This window comes from Mobula hypostoma, chromosome 3, assembly GCF_963921235.1.
Source record: "Mobula hypostoma chromosome 3, sMobHyp1.1, whole genome shotgun sequence".
Classification (NCBI taxonomy): Eukaryota; Metazoa; Chordata; class Chondrichthyes; order Myliobatiformes; family Myliobatidae; genus Mobula; species Mobula hypostoma.
In genome coordinates this window covers 156,204,829-156,228,925 of record NC_086099.1, presented here as the reverse complement: position 1 = coordinate 156,228,925, position 24,097 = coordinate 156,204,829, and the positions used below count along the sequence as shown (strand labels likewise).

At 39.8% G+C, this 24,097-nt stretch overlaps 1 protein-coding gene across 9 annotated transcripts in view; it reads left to right on the top strand.

Moving 5' to 3' along the window:
* The window catches only part of LOC134344341 (growth factor receptor-bound protein 10-like), a 242,278-nt gene that overhangs the window by 108,597 nt on the left and 109,584 nt on the right, over positions 1-24,097 (top strand). For all 9 annotated transcript variants that reach the window (XM_063043962.1, XM_063043959.1, XM_063043955.1 and 6 more), the window contains 2 exons: positions 4,921-5,137; positions 15,988-16,126. In XM_063043962.1, coding sequence (XP_062900032.1) covers positions 4,921-5,137; positions 15,988-16,126 — 356 coding nt within the window. The remainder of the gene's footprint in view (positions 1-4,920; positions 5,138-15,987; positions 16,127-24,097) is intronic.

Here is a 24,097-nt window from a genome sequence, read left to right as displayed (position 1 = left end):
TCTTAAATGCCCCTCATGTATCTGCCTCTACCACCACCCTGGCAGGAGATTCATTGCACCCATAATTCTCTGTGTAAAGAACGTATGTCTGACATCTTGCTAAACCTTGCTCCAGTCACCTTAATATTAGCCATTTTTTCCCAGGGCCAAAGTCTCTGGCTATCCATTTGATCTATGCCTCTCATCATCTTATACACCTCTTATCAACTCACCTTCCATCCTCCTTTGCTCCAAAGAGAAAAGCCTACGCTTGCTCACCTTATCTTCATAAGACATGCCCTCTAGTCCAGATAGCACCTCGGTAAATCTCTTCTCCACTCTCTCTAAAGCTTCCAATTCCTTCCTATAATTCGGTGACCAGAATTGAACACAATATTCCAAGAGAAATCTTGCCAAGTTTATAGAGCTGCAATAGTACTTTGCAGCTCTTGAACTCAATTCCCTGACCAATGAAAGCCACACAACATATGCTTTCTTAACAACCCTATCAACTTGCATAGCAACTTTTACAGACATGGACCCCAATATTCCTCTGTACCTCCAGACTGCCAGTAATCCTGCAGTTAACCCTGTATTCTGCTTCAAATTCAAACTTCCAACATGAATCACTGTACACTTTTCTGGGTTGAACTCCCATTTATCACTTATCTGCCAGCTATGCATCCAGTCAATGTCCTGTTGCAACTTACAGCAACTCTCCATTCTATCCACAACTCTGCCAACCTTCGTGTCATCTGTCACTGTTCTTTGAAATTTAGCTCATGCTCCAATCCCTGAATCAGGATTCATTTTGGTTGGGTCAAAACAAACACTAGCATGTTCTCAATGTCATCAGGCAGCTCAATAATAACTTATTTCATTCACCTCTGAGATTAGAAAGAGACATTAAGGAGATAAGTCTAAGTCTGGTAAGCTGTGTAGTACTTGGGTAGTTTTCCATAATATTGGGTAAACATTCTATTGGATATCTTTTAAATAGAGAAAAATATTTCAAGTTCACGGCCATCTCTAGCTTTATACCAGGATCTCTTTCTTGATGATATGCTTGTCTTTCTTGTTTGATATTTACTCTAACTCGGTAGGATCTCTGGTCATGATCTTTCCTTCATGGCTTAAGAACAGTGGTTAATATCAGGGAAAAGATCGTAGTTTCATCGTGGATTTGAAGTTCTTTGGGATTTCAGTTCTTGAATGTATTAATGAATTCCCAATTTAAACTCTGTTTAGCTATTCAGCAAGATCATGATCAGCTGGAAAGTTGGAAAGTGCAATGGCTAGTGGAATTTACTTTTGAGAAATACGTTTATCTATTTATGAGAGTCAAATAAGTGTAGGACATACATTGTAAATGATAGGACTCTAGGCAGAGTTGCTGAAGAAAGGGTTGTTATGCAATGAGTCCCTCAATTCTGTCAAACTGGCAGCATGGGTGGATAGGGTGCTGATTAAGATGTATGGAATGCTTGCCTTTATTAGCCATTGTATAGAATGTAAAAGCAAGGATATAGTGTTACAACATCAGAAAATCTTGAGTCACTGCGTTATTGTTTGCAGTTCTGCTCTCAGCAATAGGAAGGTCATGATTGCAAATGATTGACGGTGCATTGGGGATTCACCAAAGTGTTGCTTGGGGTGAGCATTTGGTTATCAAGAGAGATTGGATAGGCTGGTTTTGTCATCCCTTGAGTGGATGGGAAATGTGCAAAATTCTGATAAGTGTAAATAAGTTGGTAAGAATTTCTCTTTCTCTTTAGAGGGATTGTCTAAAACACAAGAACGTGAGCACAAAGTGAGATGTAGGAGATTAAGAAGGTATCAGAGAGGAAACATTTTCACACAGAGACTGGTTGGAATCTGGAAACTTCTGCCTGAAAAGGCGTTGGAGGCAAATACTCTTACAGCATTTAAGCAGCATCTAGCCACACACTTGAAATCATTACTATTTACTACTTAAAAGGTTGCAAACCAAATTTGAGTTAATGAGATTAGTATAGATGATGTGGACCAAAGGTCTGTTTTTGTGTTATGACTCTGACTGTCCACATGTGCTCTGAAGAGACTACTGCTGAGAAATGGAAAGAACTTGATTTTGCTTGTATCTTTCTGGCTTAGTAAGATTTGAAGTCAGGAGTGAAGTTATTTTTACATTTTGTGACTCTACTGGCCATGCCTCTTTTTCAAAAGTAAAATGCTACCTATGTAGAAAATTTGTTGAAATAAAATATTGGATTGGCTTAAGTCAAACTGCTGTTGTAGAGCGAGAGAAGTTCTGGTTGATGATCTTTCATGGTCTTGGTTTCTTCATTTTGTACACAATGTTACAATCCCTTGATTCATCAATACCAATATTCACCTCATCTTTTGGATATTATTCTGTCTTTGTTAAATTTGTGCTGTTTTTGAGTATTGTGACTTAATAACAGACATGTGGCATCTCTAAAGACCATACATATTAATAACCTTTTAATGAGCTTTTAAAAAAACTTGCATTGCAAACCAAAAGTCTTTTAATTTGCAGAAGTATTAAGTCATAGTTATTTAGCATGGAAACAACCCCTTTCATTTATTCTCCTGGTCAATTATCTATCTATACTAATCCACTTTTCCTGTAATTGGTCCATTGTTTAATACACATTGTCTTTCAAAGGATCATCTAAGTACTGTTCATCTTTTCACATTCCAGTTTTTAATTATTCTGCATTTAAAAAAAAACACAATTTTTCCAAGTCTCTTCTAGACCATCTACCTCGTACCTTAAACCTATTTCTTCAAGTGATGAACTCCTCTCCCAAGGAGCCAGATTTCTTGCTATCTCTCCTGTCTATACCCCTCCATAATTTTGTATACCTAAATCAGGTCCCACACCCTCCTCTTTGTTTTCTCTGCTTCAAGGAATAGAAATTCAGCCTCTGAGTCCCTCCTTATGGCTGAAATGTTCCACTTCTGGCAATATCCCACTGATTCTTCTCCACCACTTCTCCAGTGCAGGCATCTCCTTCCTACAGTGTGGCAACCAGAAATATACACAGTACTCCAGCTGTGGCCTAATTAATATTTCATATAATTATTGGTTGGTTGTCCGTCTCATTCAATGATGACAGTTAGATTTGTGCATGCACTGAAGGACCTGAGCGGGAGAGTTTTTAAAAGTGGAAAAGCTGTTGCACTGGAGCAGTTCCACTCTCTCAACTTCGGAAGTCCGGTTCCAGTGGTAGGAGTGGTCATCACGACTGGGGTCTTGACGACTTCTGTGCCTTGTCATTCCCTTTGTTCTTCACAGAGCATTGCCGAACTGCCTTCCTGGTCATTGGATCTCACTGTTGATCTCATTCCCCCAGCTCACCAAAATTGTCTTTGCATGCTAGGACAGGCATATCCCTGTCTCACTGGGTTTGAGGCCCACTGGCTACCCTCACCTGATTTAGCCATTTGTCAACGTGGTTTACTGAGTTATGGCCACAGTTGCAGGCAAGCAGTTACTTGGAGCACAGGTGAGAGTTGAGTGTCAGGTGGGACCAAAGGTGTGTGAGCTGCCCAGGACGGATATGACAAGCCCCTTCACCAGAGGTACTACCCCTCTCTGGACACCACATACACCCCAGTAATATAATTATTACTATTAGCTTATTTTTCATGTACTCCATCACCTGGCTAATGTTTCATATGCCTCCTAGCAACCTTGTTAATCTGTGCTGCTCTTTTCAGAGATGCTTGGACATGCACATTGAGGTCATACTGTTCCTCAGTGCTTCTCATGTTCTACTATTCACTCTCTATGCCTTTATTTCATTAATCCTTCCAAGATGTGTTTCTTCATATTTTAAGATTAAATTTAATCTGCCATTTCCACTTCTTTGCCCATCTTAAGTCATCAGTATTTATAATTACATCCTATATAATAACAGATTGGAAAATGAAATTGCCACTGTGACCCCTAAGTAGTTCTAGTTTTATTTAAGAACAGATTCAATTGAGATCTAATGCTTCACTGCTCCATCCTCTAAACTTGCAAACTATAATGCCTTTCTCCATAGTGAATATGGATAAGTGTTTATTTAAGGATCGCATCTGTCCTCAAACCAGATTACCACATTGATTTCTAAGCATTTACAGCTTATTAAAGAACAGGATAAGATATTATTTCAGCATTTTGCTGAGGGTGTAGAAAAGATTCACAATTTACCTGGAGGGCTTGAGATGTAAGAAGAGGATGGCTAGGGTGTATCTGTTTTCTCTGCAGTGGTGGAAGTTGAGAGATAGCATGAGAGAAGTATATAAAGTTCTTGGGTGGGTAAACGACCAGTCTGTATCCCATGGTTGGGATGTCTATAACTGAGAGCATACACAGGAAAGAGATTTTAAAGGGGATCTGAGGGCTGCTTTTTCCACACTGATAGTTGGTGTCTGAAATGGGCTACCAGAGGAGGTGGTGGAAGTGGGAATAATAATAAAATTTAGGAGACATCTAGACAGCTATTTGAATGAGTAAGGAACTTCCAAGTGCAGAAGTAGAGGTAAACTACTGCATAAAATAGAATAGAAATTCAAGGTGACCTCTTTGTATTTCTTTTATGTCCCTGTTTGTTGTGCCTTAAATGTTGCTCCTGAAACCTGAGTGAATGGACAGGAATTTAATGTAGCATTTATTCCAAATGAGGACAGTTGAAAATTCCAGGGGATTTGGTGTTCTTTAAGAAGAGAAATCCTTGTGTGCCCTATTTTAAAATGCCTTCACATGACCAATACCTTGTATTTACTTGCACTCTAGTGTAAGTTGACTTTCACTAATGGTAAGTATCATGTGGGATTGTTCAGAGTCTATCCTTTGAGGGAGTTATATTATTTAAATGAATATTTTCAGCTAGTGATTATGAAAACAAAAACAGTTATTCTGAAAAGTTGCTCTTTTTTCCCTTTCAGATGATGATGTAGACTTGGAGGCTTTGGTGAATGATATGAACTCTTCATTTGACAGTTTATATTCAATATGTTGCAATCAATCAGAAACTACTCCACTTATTCAGAATGGTCAGTCTGTTTGTAATCAACTGATGAGTTCAGGAGCAAATTCACCACAGCCAACATCACCAAGGCAGAAGCTGCAACGTTCTCAGCCAATGCACATTCTGGCAGTTAGGTAAGGCATAGAATATTTATACTACTCATGGTACTTAGTGTACTTTATCTAACAAACAGTCTCTTACTGTCATTAAAGGAAATAATTGTGAAACAAATACTTATTTAATTTTAAACAAACCATCTTGACATTAATGATTCACATGAGCATTTTTATTTTATTGTACCATCATGATTGAAGTATTTAACATGAGATTTTTTTATTAACTGTGTCATTCATGAATGCATTGTAATTCTCATGTAGACAAAATATTGAAGGCATAAATCAGAGGATTAGAGAGTGGTGAATGTTATATAGAAAAACAATTGTTACCTGCAGGAAAATGGATAAATTAGAGCAAACTGTTGTGGATTTGTTAAATACAAATGATGCTTAATACAATTTAGTAGATCTTTTTGATGATAATGTATAAAGTTGGAGGTAACTGCAATTGATGTTCCAGAAGACTTTTCGTTAGGTGTCACATCTTAAGCTAATCAGCAAGGTTGAAGCACGTGGCATAAAACGGGATACATACAAAGTGAGCTGAGTAACAGACAATGGGAGTATGCAGTGAATGGTTGATTTTTGGATAGGAGGAAAATGAATAGTTGTGCTCTGAATCCTATGATTAACAGACCCAAGCTTTGATGTCTTGCCATATCCAGTTTTGAACTGCAGTGAACAAATACAAAGCCAAGGGTGGTGGTTCTAAGAACTTTTCTGTTCTTCATGACATTGAATCCCAGATGAGTGCAAGACTGAAATATTTGTGAACATGTTGAGAATATATACAGAATGGATGGTCCATTTTGGCTTCCTTCTGAATCAGAAAACAGCCTTCAAAGAAGCCAGGTATTAAACCATTTTGATTTATTTCATGTGAAGTCAAGGAATGACCAGAAATACCTGTGCAACAATTGCTCAAGAGCCAGATAACATCCTAAATGAATTGCTGGAGACTTGCTGTCAGAGAAAAGGGGAGCTTCCAGACAAGCTGATCTAGTCATGTTAGGACACTGGCACTAACCATGTGTTAAATTTGTCAAATGTATCCTATCAGCATGATGCAGTGTGCATCCAATCAGTCTCATTAGCCTTGGAGTTTACTTTCATCATCATGAGTAATTAAACTTGGTTGTTAAGTTGTTGGGTTATTATCTAGGAACCTGGACTTCTGTTCTAGAGACAGAATTACTGAGTAATTTAAGTTCAAGTGAATAGAATAAATTGAGAGTTTAAAAAACCTGTTACCATTTATGGTGGCCCATACACTACTGGAATGTTAATAAAATCTTTCTTTACCACTATTTGATATCCTTTAGGGTAGAAAATCTCATTATTACAAATCCAGAAAGTTAAGGACTCTACAACAAACTACAGCGTCCAGTTAGGAATAGATGATAAATACAATTCATGGGTGTGATATCCACCTTTTTCCTCAGTTAAGAAAGAGGGTTATAACACATGTTGTTGTGCTACTAAGCTTCTTTCTGATGTTGCCAGGACTGCTCAGCTTCAGACCTCATTATAGCTTTGTTCCAAATGTGGACAAAAGAACGAAGGGAAAACATCTCCAAGATATTCTAATAACATAATTGATGATATTCAAAAGCATTACTGTTGCTGAGTCCCTGTCTAGCCCACTGACAATGAACTTAATGAAGGGAATTGTAGTCCAACAATGGCAAGATACAATAAGGGCATTCTTTGAGTACCTTAATGTGAATCCACGAGTGCCTTATAGAGCCTCAACATCACATCCCTGCTCTTATATTCTGTATCTCCAGAAATGAATGCCAACATTGCATTTGTCGCCTTCAACACCGACTCAACCTGGAAGTCCCTTTGCATTTCTGCATTTTGAATTGTCTCCCCAACTAAATATAATCTTCCTGTTTAGTTCTTCCGCCAAGGTGCATGACCATTCATTTTCCAACATTGTATTTCGTTTGCCACTTTGCCCGTTCCCCTAAGCTATCTAAGTCTCTCTGCAGGCTCTCTGTTCCCTCAGTACTACCCGCGCCTCCACTTATCTTTGTATCATCAGCAAATTTAGCCACAAATCCATTAATCTCACAGCCCAAATCATTGACATACATCGTAAAAAGCTGCGGTCCCAACACCAACCCCTGTGGAACTCCACTGGTAACTGGCAGCCAGCCAGACTGGGACCCCTTTATTCCCTACCTCTGCTTTCTGCTGATCAGCCAATGCTCCACCCATGCTAGTAACTCCCCTGTAATTCCATGGGCTCTTATCTTGCTAAGCAGCCCCTTGTGCAGCACCTTTCAAAGGCCTTCTGAAAATCCAAGTACACCACATCCACTGCATCTCCTTTGTCTGCCCTGCTTGTAATTTCCTCAAAAAATTGCAGTAGGTTTGTCGGGCAGGATATTCCTTTAAGGAAACCATGCTGGCTTTGGCCTATCTTGTCATGTGCCTCCAGGTATATCGTAATCTCATCCCAAACAATTGATTCCAACAACTTCCCAACCACTGATGTCAGGCTAACAGGTCTATAGTTACCTTTCTGCTGCCCCCCACCCTTCTTAAATAGCGGAGTACCATTTGCAATTTTCCAGTCATCTGGTACAATGCCAGAATCTATCACTTCTTGGAAAATCATCGTTAATGCCTCCAGCTACTTCCTTCAGAACCTGAGGGTGCGTTCCATCAGGTCCAGGAGATTTATCCACCCTCAGCCCATTAAGCTTCCTAAGCACCTTCTCAGTCATAATTTTCACTGTACATGCTTCACTTCTCTGACAGTCTTGAATGTCTGGTGTACTGAAGATGTCTTCTATTTCCGGCTGTTTAGACGCATTTAGGCATATTACAGCCCTCCGCAGGACATATAATTAATTATAGAACTTCAAGGAACTCAAATTCTCGAATACAACCTAGTCTCACGTATAAACTGAATAATACTCTTCAATCAGATGTTGTTTCTCTTGATGGCCAAACAAAGGTTTAATAGAAAACCAAAATGAATTTATGCCAGATAGCCTCTTGAACAACATGCTTCTTTCAATTTTGTATCGATTACAGCTCAGCAAAACATGCTGGACTGTCTCAGGACTACCAAGGTCACATAATCCAGTAGGATGTTTTCCTATTATCTTTAAGTAATAGTTTAACCCACAATGCCCCAACCTAAGTCTTGTTAATTTCACCATATCTCTACGACTTAAAAAGGTCTCAGACTGTTACCTTTTAACTAGTGGGTGACTAGAAAAACAATGCCTGCCCCTGAATTCATTTTTCCAATCCTCCTGCCACTTCTTCTCTGTACCTTTTTTTAAACCTACTTCTCAATTCTGCTCTGCCTAGGGGAACTCTAATTTCTACTTGCTTGCTCTGTAAGGAAGACTTTGCAATGCCATCCACAAGTTCATTTCCCTCCACTCCAGCGTACCTAGGTATCCGTGAAAATCTAACTGCACAACCCATCTTCCGTACGCTAAACAACACGAAGAGAATCTCAATAACTATGTCAGGACGAGCTTTTGATTTATTCCCTTTTATAACCTCTAAGGCAACAGCAGAATCTGAACAGGTGATAACCCTACGTGGTCGAGAGTCTTCTATCCACCACAAGGCCCAGAGGATTGCTAATAATTCTGTTGCAAAGACAAACACCATCTGAAACCCAGTGACCAATCTTAACTCCAAGTTGAGACACATACATCCCAAATCCTGCTCTACTGCTCTCTGGGTCCACTGAGCCATCAGTAAAAGTCTTCAGATAAGATCCCCATTTATTATTTAAATATTTATTTGTGATCAACGCTGATGAAATTGCACTGCTTCCTTGAAGCTGAAAAAGGAGGAATAGGTCTACTTCTGGTTCTGGAAAGAGCCAAAAAGGGATGGGTGGCAAGCAAATTTGGTCAGCTATGTCTCCTCAGTCAGTTTCAATTTCACAGCCCAGTTATTAACCAAATCTAAAAATGGGTATCTTTTAGTTTTACTTTGGCTCTCCGACATCCCCTGCAAAAGACACTTTGGTGGACAGCTGTGATTGAATCCATTTAGTTTTGCCCAATACTGCAGGCCCAACTGAATTTGGCTTAAATGCAGAGGCACTTCTCCCATCTCCACACATAATGCCAGGACTGATGTTGTTCTAAAAGCTTCACAACAGAGTCTAAGTGCTTTGGATTGCACAGTGTCTAGTTTTCCAAGCACTGCCGTAGCAGTGGAACCATAAGCAATACAACCATAATCTGTAACTGATCTAATAATAGCTAGATGTATTAAGTACATAGTTTCCTGCGCTGCTCCCCAGTCACATCCAGCAATACTTCTCATAACATTTATAACCTTCTCACACTTTCCAATTGTTTTATCTATATGAACCCTCCAAGTAAGTCTTTCATCAAACCAGACACCTAAAAACTTGAATACCTTGACTTTTTCTAGTGGAGAATCAGATAGACACAATTCACAATCAGGAATCTTTCTTCTAAAGCTAAAAATCATATATTTGGACTTAGAAGCAAAAATCCTGAAACCCCATTTATTAGCCCAGTTTTCAACTAATCTTAAAGCCTTTTGTACCTGCTTTAATATATGCTTGATGTTTCTTCCTCTTTTCCATATTGCACCATCACCTGCAGACAATGATTTACCAAATCCTGTCCCTACCTGATCAAAGATATCATTTATCATGACATTAAAAAGAATTGGACTAATGACACTTCCTTGAGGAGTACCATTACCTATTTTAACTGAGTTGGAGCTTGTTCTGCCTATTCTTACTTGAATTGTCCTTTCCTTAAGGAAATCTTTGATGCAATTAAACATTCTAGCTCTAATCACAGTTTGAGGATAAAGGGGAAGCCTTTTAGGACCGAGATTAGGAAAAACTTCTTCACGCAGAGAGTGGTGAATCTGTGGAATTCTCTGCCACAGGAAACAGTTGAGGCCAGTTCATTGGCTATATTTAAGAGGGAGTTAGATATGGCTCTTGTGGCTACGGGGATCAGGGGATATGAAGGGAAGGCTGGTGCAGGGTTCTGAGTTGGATGATTGGCCATGATCATAATAAATGGCGGTACAGGCTCGAAGGGCTGAATGGCCTACTCCTGCACCTATTTTCTACATTTCTATGTTAATTCCCGCACCATAGACTTTAATTAATAAGCCATCCTTCCGTAGTGAGTCATATGCTCTTTCAATATCTAGAAGTACACTTACCATTACTTCTCTATTTTGAAATGCTTTTTTAATATCATGATGTAAGAGGGCAACAGATTCCATTGTTGATCTTCCAGTTTTAAAACCATTTTGATAGGCAGCAAAATGTCCCTTACTTTCCAAAAAATATACGATTCCGCAATCTCTCCAGCAACTTCCTTCAGAACCAGAGGGTGCATTCCATCAGGTTCAGGAAATTTATCCACCCACAGACCATTAAGCTTCCTGAGCACCTTCTCAGTTGTAATTTTCATACTTCACTTCCCTGCAACTCTTGAATGTTTAGTATACTGCAGATGTCTTCCACTGTGAAGACTGATGCAAAATATGCATTCAGTTCCTCTGCCATCTCTGCTTCTATCATTACAATATCTCCAGCATCATTTTCTATTGATCGTATATCTACTCTCAATTCTCCTTTACTCTTTATATTCTTAAATAAGCTTTTAGTATCTTTTTTTGATATTAGTCGCCAGCTTCCTTTCATAATTCATCTTTTCCATCCTAATGACCTTCTTAGTTTCCTTCTGCAACTTTTTAAAAGCTTCCGAATCCTCTATCTTCCCACTAGCTTTGGCTTCCTTGTATGCCTTCTCTTTTGCTTTTACTTTGGCTCTGACTCCACTTGTCAACCATGGTAGTGTCCTTCTTCCATTTGAAAATTTCTTCTTATTTGGAATATATCTGTCTTGCATTTCCCTCATTTTTCACAGAAACTTCAGCCATTGCTGCTCTGCTGTCCTTTGTGCTAGTGTCCCTTTCCAGTCAACCTTGGCCAGTTCTTCTCTCATACCATTGTAATTTCCTTTATTCCACTGAGGTACCGACACATTGGAATTTAGTTTCTCCTTCTCAAATTTCAAAGTGAATTTGATCATATTGTGATCACTGTTCTCTAAGGGTGCCTAACCTTAAGCTCTTTTATCACCTCCGGATAATTGCACAACATCCTATCCAGTACAGCCAAACCCCCCGTGGGCTCAACAACAGACTGTTCTAAAAAGCCGTCCCTTAGATATTCTACAGATTCTCTCTCTTGAGGTCCAGTACTGGCCTGGTTTTCCCAATCCACTGTCATGTTAAAATCCCTAACAATTATCATGACATTGCCCTTCTGACACATCTTTTCTATCTCTTGCTGTAATTTGTAATCCACTTCCCGGCTGCTGTTTGGAGGTCTATATACAACCACCATTAGGGTCCTTTTATCCTTGCCATTTCTTAACTCAACCCATAGGGACTCTACACCTTTTGATCCTATGTCATCACTTTCTAATGATTTAATATTATTTCTTATACACAGGGCCACACCACCCCCTATGCCTACTAACCTATCTTTCCGTTACTGTATATCCTTGGACATTCAACTGCCAGTGGCAGCCATCCTTTAGCCAAGTTTCAGAGATGGCCATGACGTCATACTTGCCAGTCTGTAGCTGAATTTCAAGTTTGTCCGTTTTACTTATGCTGCGTTCATTCAAATACAACGCTTTCAGTCCAGTATTTGCTGCTTTCTGTTTTAACTGCACCACGCCTTTGTTGCCCTGTAACTCATCCCACTGGCTGTGATTATGCCTCGTCTGCTGCCTGTCCTTTCTATCAAGTTGAGGGAACTTGTGCAAATCTAAATCAAGGGATGAACAAAGTTTAAAGTTCAAATTAAATTTATTATCAAAGTACATGTATGTTATAATATACAACCCTGAGATTCATTTCCTTGCGGGCAGATTCAATAAATCTATAGGCTAATAACCATAGTGGAATCAATGAAAGACCACACCAATGCGGGTGTTCAACCAGTGTGTGAATGACAACAAACTGCAAATACAAAAAGAAAGAAATATAATAAATAAATTAATAAGCAATACATATGAAGAACATGAGATGAAGAGTCCTTGAAAGTGAATCCATTGGTTGCAGAAATATTTCAACAATGGGGCAAATGAAGTTGACTGAAGTGATCCTCTTTTTGGTTCAAGAAACTGATGGTTGCGGTAGTAGCAGTTCCTGAACTTGTGGTGTGAGTCCTGAGGATCTTGTACCTTCTTCCTGATGGCAGCAGCAAGAAAAGAGTTTGTCCTGAGTGGTTCGGGGTCCCTGATGATGGATGCTGCTTTCCTGTGACAGCGTTTCATGTAGATATGCTCAATGATGGGCAGGGCTTTACACACGATGGACTTAGCTGTATCCGCTATTTTTTGTAGGATTTTCTGTTCAAGGGCATTGGTGCTTCCATAACAGGCTGTGATGCATTTGTGTACTCTCCACTACACATATATCAAATTTTATTGAAAGTTTTAGATGTCTTGCCGAACCTCCACAAAATCCAAAGGAAGTAGAGATGCTGATGTGTGTTGTTTGTAATTGCATGTACATGCTGAACCCAGGACAGGTCCTCTGAAATAATAACACTAATTCTTCTGATGCTTCAATGAAGACTGGCTCATGGACCTCTGATTTCCTTCTGAAGCAGCAGTGAGCAGTTTCAAGTTCTGGGTGTTTATATCTCTGAAGATCTATCCTGGGTCCAACATATTGAAACAATTGCAAAGAAGGCACAAACAGCGGCAGTATTTCATTAGGGTTTGAAAATAATTGGTATGTCTCCAAAGACTCTTGCAGATTTGTACAGATGTACTGTGAAAAGCATTCTCTAACTGGTTGCATCACAGTCTGGTGTGGAGAGCCACTACACAGGATCGGATGTTCTAAACTGAGCCCGCTCCAATATGGGCACCTTCAAAAGGGGCTGCCCCAAAAAGGTAGCATCGATTGTTAAGGACCCTCATCACCCAGGACATGCCCTTTCTCATTGCTACCATTGCGGAGGAGGTACAGGAGACTGAAGACACACACTCAGCGATTCAGGAACATCTTTTGCCCCTCCGCCAATAGATGTTGCAATACCTAATTGATTTAGTTATATATAGATGATATTTCTGACTGTAATTTATAGTTTGTTAAATATGTATTGCAATGTACTTCTGCTCAACAGCAAATCTTACAACATATGCCTTTGATACTCAACTGGATTCTAATTCTGTTTAATGCACATTTATATATTTTAAACAAAAAACACAGCTAGCTGCTGCAAATGCATTGTGGTAATAATAGTTGATAATTTATGCTTATAGTGCCTATAAAAATTACTCACCCCGCTCCCACCGGAAGTTTTCATGTTTTATTGATTTACAGCATTGAATCACAGTTGTTTAATTTGGCTTTTTTTGACACTGATCAACAGCAAAGACTCTTTTGTGTCAAAGTGAAAACCATTTTCTGCAAATAGCTCTAAATTTATTACAATTATTAAACAGAATAATTGATTACATAATTATTTACCCTTTCAAGCATTTAGTAGTCACAACTTTGACAGCAATACAGCCTTGAGTCTGTGTGGAGAGGTCTCTATCTGCTTCGCACATCTGGACACTGCAGCTTTTCCCCATTCTTCTGTACAAAACTGCTTAAGCTCTGTCAGATTGTATGGGGATTGTGAGTGAGCAGCCCATTTCAAGTCCAGAACAAGTTCTCAATTGGATTGGGGTCAGGACTCTGACTTGGCCACTCCAGGACATTACCTTTGTTGTTTTTAAGACATTCCTGTGTCGTTCTGGCTTTATGCTTGGGGTCATTGTCTTGCTGGAAAGCAAATCTTTTCCCAAGTCGCAGTTCTCTTACAGACGACATCAAGTGTTCCTCCAGGATTTCTCTGTATCTTGCTGCATTCATATTATGCTCTACCTTCACAAGCTTTCCAGGGCCTGGTGAAGTGAAGCATCCCCACAGTATGATGCAGCCACCACCATGCCTCATGGTAGGGATGGTGTAATTTTGATGATGCGTGTTTTGGCTTGTCCCAAACATAGCGTTTAGTCTGATGGCCAGAAAGCTCAATTTTACTTTCATCAGACCATAGAACCTCCTTCCTGCTGACTTCTTAGTCTCTCAGATGCCTTCTGGCAAACTCTAGCCAAGATTTCATGTAATTTTTTTTCAACAGTGGCTTTCTGTATGCCACTCTCCCTTAAAGCTGCAACAGGTGAAGCACCAGGGCAACATTTATATGCACAGTCTCCCATCTCAGCCACTGAAGCTTGTAACTCCTCCAGCGTTACCACAGGTCCTTTGGTGGCCTGCTCACTAGTCCCCTTTTTGTATGGTCACTCAGTTTCAGAGGACAGCCTGCCCTAGGCAGATTTACAGCTGTGCCATATTCTTTCCATTTATTGATGATTGACTGAACTGTACTCCAAAGGATATTCAGTGACTTCGAAATGTACTTGTATCCATCTCCTGACTTGTGCTTTCGTGGAGTGCTTGGGAGTGTTCTTTTGTCATCATGATGTAATTTTTGTCAGGATACTGACTCACCAGCAGTTGGACCTTTTCAGATTCAGGTGTATTTTTACTACAATCAATTGAAACACCTTGACTACACAAAGGTGATCTCCATTTAACTAATTATGTGACTTCTAAAACCAATTGGCTGCACCAGTAATGACTTGATGTGTCATATTAAAGGAGGTTGAATATTTATGCAATCAATTATTTTATGTTTTATATTTGTAAATAATTTAGATCACTTTGCAGAGATCTGTTTTCACTTTGACATGAAAGGATCTTTTTCTGTTGATCAGTTTCCAACAGAAAACCCAAATTAAATCCACTGTAATTCAATGTTGTAAAACAATAAAAGATGAAAACATCCAAAGGGGTGAATACTTTTCAAAGGCACTGTAAACCTTAACAGTAAACTACTGCAAAATTGCTTGAAGTTCATGTATATTGTTTTGCATAGGGCTTATGAACATCATTATATCTATTGATTTCTTTTTTTCCCAGTGCCAGGATTTAAAATTTGCTTTAGGTTGAACAACAGACTCAGGAGCTAATGGTTCATTATCATGTAAAGTTTTAACAGATACAGTCTCCTGAAAATTCAGCATAATGAGTTACAGTAATGATTATATTGTGTTCTGGAAGATGGTTAGAGATACCACTGTGCTGAAAGCAAAGCCTGCCTTACTGATGATGCTGGGACATTTTGAAATTTAATTGAGCACAGATGGTAAATTGCATTGCAAATAATGCATTTTCAGAGTATAATTCTGCTTTGAATAATATTAATTGCAATTTGTTAAACTCCCCGAATAAGTATCTCTTTCAACTTTGACTTTCATCAATTGGACAGTGTCTAGCAAGCCTTTAGACATTAGTTGTAACAAAGCTATTTAGTGAATAATTCATCTCGGATGGATTTTGGCAATAATATTTTAGATATTACAATACAAAGGGATACAACTTCAGTCAGAATAGGAAATTAGTGAAACATTTTCTTTTGCAATTCCTCAACCCTAACAACAACATCTTTCAGCTTGTTTTTCCCATTCCTTTGCCTTTAGGGGAAAAGAATCTTCAATTGTTGCAGTCCTGCTTTATTATCTGGAAATTCCAACTTGTTTTCCTGTTTATTTTTCTTTATCTTTTGTATACCCATCTCATGAAAATATATTGCAAATTCTCAGCGGTGGATTGTATTACAATTAATTTTGTTTTTCAAGTTACCTTTCTTAGTAGTTGAAGTTGAAGTTCTGCTCATATCCACCCATCAATGTATATCTGTTTTGTAAATGAAACTTTTTCATTATGCCCTCCTCAATTTTCAGAAGACTACAGGAAGAAGATCAGTTCCGTACATCATCATTGCCTGCTATCCCAAATCCATTTCCAGAACTGTGCAGCCCTGCTAGCTCTCCAGTGTTGACACCTAGTTCCATGCCTCAGAGTCCACCTACTCATAATCATGTGAGTAATATTGCTGTTTTAGGCAAAGTTAAATGCATATTACTATAGTGCATATCCAATGTAATTTATTTCTTAACTTTTCTTCCTGTGCCTTGCAGACACATTTATTATTTTTCATTTACATTGTAAACAATTGAAATTCAGTAATTACTTGGATGGTAATCTTGTTGTCAACACAAAGAAATTCATAAAGTGACCTTTTACAAGGTCTGCTGCTAGTTGCAAATAGATATATAAGTGTTACTGCTTTGCATTTTCCCAGGCTGGAGTAATCTATTTGTAGCTCATGTTTATGAATAAAATTTCCATTTAAAACTATAAGAAATTGGAGCAGGAGTGGGCTTAAAATTCCCTTAAGCCACCTCTGCGTTTCAGTAATGCTGTGGCTAATTTGATCAGTAGTCTTGATTCCAATTCCTGCCTTGATTAATTCCTTTGTATTCTGATTCAGCCTTGAATATGCTTAATCACTACTTTTTATAATGGAGAATTCCAAAGGTTTTCTGCCTCAATAAAAATTCATCCCTATGTTGGTCGAAAGAATTGCCCTTTAGTCTGAGGCAATGCCCTTAGTATTAAGTTTAATCTGGCCTGAGTGAATATCTTCATAGACTCCACCTTGTCAACTTTCCTCAATCCTTTTGCTTCATTAAGAAAAACTCTTCATTTTTTAAATATACAGGTATATAGGTCCAATTCCATCAGTCTTTCTTCCCAAGACAATTCCTTCAACCCAATAATCTTTTGAAGTTTCTATGAATAATCTCTATATATCAAACATATCCTTAAATATATTTTTAAACAATGAGACTAGAACTCTGTGCAGTACTCCAAGTGTCATAAGAGGGAAGTCCATTCATGTGGCTCAAAAGACTCTCCGTCCATTTATCTTTTAATCACTTGTTATATCTGTCCACTAGCTTTGTTCCTTGATCTCTTGCTCTATCTCTCGCGCGCGCTTTCAATCTGAACTAAGATAATACCTTAAAAGAATAAACTGCTTATCTTGTAGGGTAAACTGTAATGTGGCACTTTATCAAAATCTTTTACATGTAACGTTCAGTTATATTGGCTCGTGTATGTCTAGGGGAAATCCAGCCCAGCACCCGCCTCAACACTCCCCACAGGGTCGGTTGCCGCCCGAATCAATCACAAACATCAATCATCAGCCAGCACACCCAGTAAATTTTAACAATTACACTTTATAGATGTTACTAATTCTATGACATTAATATACATTTGACACAGAGAGGAAAGTAATGAAAAAAAAGGCGCCAACACTTATCAAAGTCCAAGTTCTTTGCGCGCTACGTTGGAGCTCAATTCGACTTCAGACGACCACCCGAATTCCGTCGACTCACGGCTCGGGACCACCCTGAGTGATCGACTGGAGCCTCTCCACACGTCCGCAGTCTTCCTCGTCTCTCCTCCAACTCCCCGCCAAAACTCAGTCCACAGTCATATAGAATGGTATCCGAAAACAAAACGATACATAACCACCCATTGGCTAATAGAACCCTGTTATCTCATTTTAAAGTAAAACAAACTGTTAGCGCAAACTCTCTTCAGCGTTAAAGCACAACAAAGCTGCATTCCCCAGATTAACATAACAAAGTCGCCATTTTAAATGTAACAAAAGAAAGACCCCGTACATACACATGCCATATATTAGATCTGTTTTTTTGATAATTGTACCCTCAAACAAATGTATAAATGGGACAAATGCTCTTTCTTTTCATTAGACCATCTTTCTTGATTAATCGGATTATGATTTTCTAATTGTCCTATTACTACTTAATAATGGATGACAATATTGTTAATGTTGCCTCAAAGTTGTCTGCTGCCATTTAGATAGATAGATACTTTATTAATCCTAAAGGAAATTACAATGTCACAGTAGTATTACAAGTGCACCGATATGTAAATATACAAATATTAGAAGAGAATCAAGAAAGATTAAAAAATAAGTTACCTTCATCAGTCTAGCAGGAGGGGGTCATCACTTCCCTTGCTATAGGTTGACTCGTTATAGAACCTAATGGTCAAGGGTAAGAATGATCTCAAATGGTGCTCTTTGGAGCAGCACAGTTACCTTGGTCTATTACTAAAGGTACTCCTCTGTTCAGCCAAGGTGGCATGCAGAGGGTGAGAAACATTGTCCAGAATTTACAGGATTTTCCGTAGGGTCCTTTGTTCTACCACAGCCTCCAGTGTGTCCAGTTGACTCCTATAACAGAGCCAGCCTTTCTAATCAGTTTATTGAGCCTGTTGGCATCACCCATGTAGAACATGTGAAGGAGAGGCCTGCGTACTCCAAAGGACCTCATTCTCCTCAGGAAGTAGAGGCAATTCTGGCACTTCTTGTACACAGCCTCTGTGTTGGTGCTCCACTCATCTGTCATCCAGGTGCACCTCCAGCTACTTGTAGGTCCTCACCTTCAGTAGTAACAGGGAGTAGTGTAGGCTTAGTCTTGCACTGTCATCACCATCTCCTTTGTCTTACTGATGTTGAGCTGCAGATGGTTCTGCTTGCACTATTTGACAAAGTCCTCCACCAAGGTCCTGTATTCATCCTTTTGTCCTCTCTTCATACACCCAGCTATTGGTGAGTCATCAGAGAATTTCTGCAGATGACATCACTCAGTGTTGTATCTAAAGTTTGAGGTATACAGGGTAAACAGGAAGGGAGCCAGTACAGTTCTTTTTGGAACCCCAGTGCTGCTTATAGCCATGTCTGACACAGCTCTGAAACTGCATAAACTGTGGTGTGCCAATCAGGTAGTCCAATATCCAAGATACAATGGAAGTGCCAGTCTGTATTGTATGGAGCTTTTCCCTCAGCAATGAAGGTTGCAGGGTCTTGAAGGCACTTAAGAAATCAAAAAACATGATCGTCACAGTGTTGTTTTTATTGCATTGTGTATTATCTGAAGTGGTGTAATCAAAATGTTGTTTCAAGTGCTTTTGTCTCAACATTTAAAATATTCTTCAGGTTTTAAGAGAAATCTGTGTATATTTGACATTCATTTTGAAATTCTGGATACTTATGACATGGACATCAGATGCTTGGTTCATACTCATTCCACACAAAATAAGCATCTAGGCTTCTGCTACTTCCTATTTATTGATTGTAGCCTTGTTAGATTCCACTTCCCAGGAGCTTAAACAGGCATAATAAAATGTGAGAAGAATTTCTGTCTCTGCTTTCCATTCCAGGAATGAGTTCAAGACTTGCATTATTTCTTTAGAATATTTTTTCTTCAACTTCTTTCTAATTCTACTACTCATTAACTTTTCTGTGTTTCCTTCCAGTGAATAGAAATGACCATAGCTTAATTAGTCTCTATCCACAATCCCTTAGCCCTGTGCTGCTGCTAATAAAAAGTATTCCATTTCTACCCCTGAGGCAGCATATGGGCCAGTTGTGCCCTTTACAGATCAGTGGATATGTATCCTGGAATAATTCTTGTTCTCCATAAAGCAGTATGTCTTGCCATTGTATATTTTCTTTCCTTATTTGCCCTTCCAACTGCAGGACATCTGCACTGAATTACTGGAATGAATTACTTTCATTTACTCCCTCCTAATCAGGCCATTGATATTTTCTGCAACCTATAATTTTATTCCTTGCTATATAAACGGATTGAGTACAGATAATCTGTATTGATGATCTGTACTTTTACCTAAGGGCCATGATGAATTATGAATTTTACTCTCCTCAACTATTCCAACCTCAGTCCCTCTGAACGCACTAATCCCAAACTCACCACAGAATAGGGACTTACTGTTGTAGTCTGACAAGAATGACTGCTACCTTGCTGAGGTCAGCTGGCAGCTATTGAACACAACTTCTTTACCCTTGAGCCAGCCCACCACCCCCCACCCTACAAGAATCATCAGGCCACTGTGTCTGGCACCATTACCGACCTCCTACCCAAGATCTCAGGGTTGTATATGGTGACATATACAGTGGCATGCAAAAGTTTGGGCATCCCTGGTCAAAATATCTGTTACTGTGAATAGCTAAGCAAGTAAAAGATAAACTGATTTCCAAAAGGCATAAATTTAAAGATGACACATTTCTTTATATTTTAAGCAAGAAAACTTTTTTATTTCCATCTTTTACAGTTTCAAAATAACAAAAAAGGAAGAGGGCCCAAAGCAGAAGTTTGGGCACCCTGCATGGTCAGTACTTAGCAAGTATCATACCTTGTAAACGCTTTCTGTGGCCAGTTAAGAGTCTTTCAATTCTTGTTTGGGGGATTTTCGCCCATTCTTCCTTGCAAAAGGCTTCTAGTTCTGTGAGATTCTTGGGCCATCTTGCATGCACTGCTCTTTTGAGGTCTATCCACAGATTCTTGATGATGTTTAGGTCAGGGGACTGTGAGGACCATGGCAAAACCTTCAGCTTGCGCCTCTTGGGTAGTCCATTGTGGATTTTAAGGTGTGTTTAGGATCATTATCCTGTTGTAGAAACCATCCCCTTTTCATCTTCAGTTTTTTTTTACAGACAGTGTGATGTTTGCTTCCAGAATTTGATGGTATTTAATTAAATTCATTCTTCCCTCTACCAGTGAAATGTTCCCCGTGCCACTGGCTGCAACACAAGCCCAAAGCATGATCAATCCACCCCTGTGCTTAACAGTTGGAGAGGGTTTTTTTCATGAAATTCTGCACCCTTTTTTCTCCAAACATACCTTTGCTCTTTGCAGCCAAAAAGTTCTATTCAAAAGGTTCAAAGGAATATCTAAACAAGCCTGATGCATTTTGGAAACAAGTCCTGTGGACTGATGAAGTTAAAATAGAACTTCTTGGCCGCAATGTGCAAAGGTATGTTTGGAGAAAAAAGGGTGCAGAGTTTCATGAAAAGAACCCCTCTCCAACTGTTAAGCATGGGGGTGGATCGATCATGCATTAGGCTTGTGTTGCAGCCAGTGGCACGGGGAACATTTACTGGTAGAGGGAAGAATGAACTCAATTAAATACCAGCAAATTCTGCATCACACCATCTGTAAAAAAAAAACCGAAGAGGAAAAGAGGATGGCTTCTACAACAGGATAATAATCCTAAACACACCTCAAAATCCACAGTGGACTACCTCAAGAAGCACAGGCTGAAGGTTTTAGATTAGATTATGAGGACACTCAGTCCTCGTTTATTGTCATTTAGAAATGCATGCATTAAAAAGTGATACAATGTTCCTCCAGAATGATATCACAAGAAAACACAGGACAAACCAAGACTAACACTGACAGAACCACATAATTATAACATATATTGTTACAACAGTGCAAAGCAATACCAAAATTTGATAAAGAGCAGACCATGGGCACGGTAAAAAAAAAAGTTTCAAATTCCCGATAGCCTGATCATCTCACGCTGGTGGTAGAAGGGAGAAACTCTCCCAGCCACGAACCTCCAAGTGCCGCAAACTTGCCGATGCAGCACCATTGGGAGCACCCAACCGCAGCGGACTCTGAGTCTGTCGGAAAACTTCAAGCCTCCAACCAGCCCCTCCGACACAGCCTCTCCGAGCATCATCCTCTGCTGAGCGGTTCGACCCCGCCCCGGTCGCCAAGCAACGAGCAAAGCTGAGGACTCGGGGCCTACCCCTCCGGAGATTCTGGACCACACAGTAGCAGCAGCAGCGAAGCAGGCATTTCAGAAGTTTCACCAGATGTTCCTTCGTGCTCTCACATCCGTCTCTATCAAATCAAGATTGTGCAGGGCACCCTACTTGACAAATAACAGACATCACTACTGGATTTTCTCCTCCTTCCCAATTTTGCAATGGCCCTCACAGTCCCCTGACCTAAGCATCATTGAGAATCTGTGGATAGTCCTCAAAAGAGCAGTGCATGCAAGATGGCCCAAGAATCTCACAGAATTCTTGCAAGGAAGAATGAGTGAAAATTCCCCAAACAAGAATTGAAAGACTCTTAGCTGCCTACAGAAAGTGTTTGCAAGCTGTGATACTTGCCAAAGGGGGTGTTACTAAGTACTGCTATGCAGGGTGCCCAAACTTTTGCTTTGGGCCCTTTTCCTTTTTTGTTATTTTGAAACTCTAAAAGATGGAAATAAAAATGTAATCTTGCTTAAGATATTAAAGAAATGTGTCATCTTTAACTTTATGCCTTTTGGAAATCAGTTCATCCTTTACTCGCTTAGCTATTCACAGTAACAGACATTTTGACCAGGGGTGCCCAAACTTTTGCATGCCACTGTATGTACTTTGATAATAAATTGACTTTGAACTTTGAAGATCCACACTTTGCACCCACATGGATCTTATCAATATCAACAACTTCACCATGCCCTCTAATTCACTTGGTCCATCTCAGCCACCTCTTTCTCCTTTCTTGATATCTCTGTCTATATCTCCAGAGGCAGATTATGTACTGTTACCTTTTAACCAGCCCAGTGACTCTCACAGTTACCTTGACTACACCTCATTCTCCCTTAGCAGTTGCAAGATTAATATTTCCTTCTCTCAGATCCTTTATCTTCACTGCATCTGTTCTCATGATGAGGCTTTCCATTCTAGGACAGTGGTCCCGAGGAAACGATATGAGTCACCTTCACCTTTCCTCATTCCGTCACGTACTGCTGAACTTGAATGCATGCGACGACATCAGTCCGTCATTAACCTACAACTACTCGATGAGTAAAAAAAACAAATGTCATTTGGGAGTTTCTTTAGAAGAGATATGGTAGGGGATATAAAAGGCCTAACAATGATGATAACGCTGAGGCCAAGACTGCAAAAAAAAAAAAAGAAAGCTTCCTTCAACAGAAAATATGAGGAGTCGTACATAAAATATGGCTTTATTGCGACTGGTGACTTGCACGCTCCAAGCCCCCTGTGTGTGGTATGTGGAGACAAGCTGTCTAATGAGGCAATGAAGCCCTCAAATCTGCTTTGGCACCTTGATTCCAAGCACTCTGCACTAAGGACAAACCCGTTGAGTTTTTTGAGCGGAAAAAACGTGAGCAAGTGGGACAGAAGCAAGTGCTGAGAGCCACCACCTCCACAAATGCTGCTGCTCTGACAGCATCGTACTTAGTGGCTAGCCGTATTACTAAGGCTAAGAAGCCTTTCACTGTTGGTGAAGAATTGATTCTGCCTGCTGCCAAGGACATGTGCCGTGAACTGTTGGGAGAAACTGCAGCTAACAAGATGGCACAGGTTTCTCTTTCAGCTACCATAGTTTCAAGGAGAATCGACGACATAGCGGAGGACATCGAAGCGCAGCTGTTGGAACGGCTTAACGAGTCTGGTTTCACTACCCGAGTCAAAGAGGTAGCTCCTGAACGCCAGTCTACACACTGTGTCACACACAGGGAAATGCTGGCTAGCCGAAAAATGTCACCTGATCTTAACAGCATATTGAGTGATATTGTTGAAGTTATCAATCACATCAAAGCAAAAGCCCTTAACTCACATCTGTTTGAACAGCTTTGCGAGGAAATGGATGCAGAGCATAAATGCCGCTTTTTACACACTGAAGTCAGGTGGCTATCAAGGGAGAGAGCCCTGGCCAGGTTGTTTGAGTTGAGAGCAGCTACAGAGATTTCTTTCAGGAAAAAAGTCACCACTGGCAGCACACTTGAGTGACGAGGAGTGGATAGCAAAACTCGCTTATCTGTGTGACATCTTCAACCTGCTCAATGAGCTCAATTTGTCACTTCAGGGGAGAATGACAACTGTCTTCAAGTTGGTAGATTAAGTGTCTGCTTTCACAGCCAAACTGGAACTATGGGGACGGCAAGTGGACAGGGGCATATTTGACATGTTCCCAACCTTAGCTGGGAATTTGGGAGAAACTGAGGCCTACAGCTGGTGCGCGAACACCTATCTTCGCTGTCGACAGAATTCAAACGTTACTTCCCAACTGCAAATGACCCAAAGCATGCAAAGGAATGGGCCCGTGACCCATTTATGAATGTCCCAGGTGAATCATCCATGTCAGC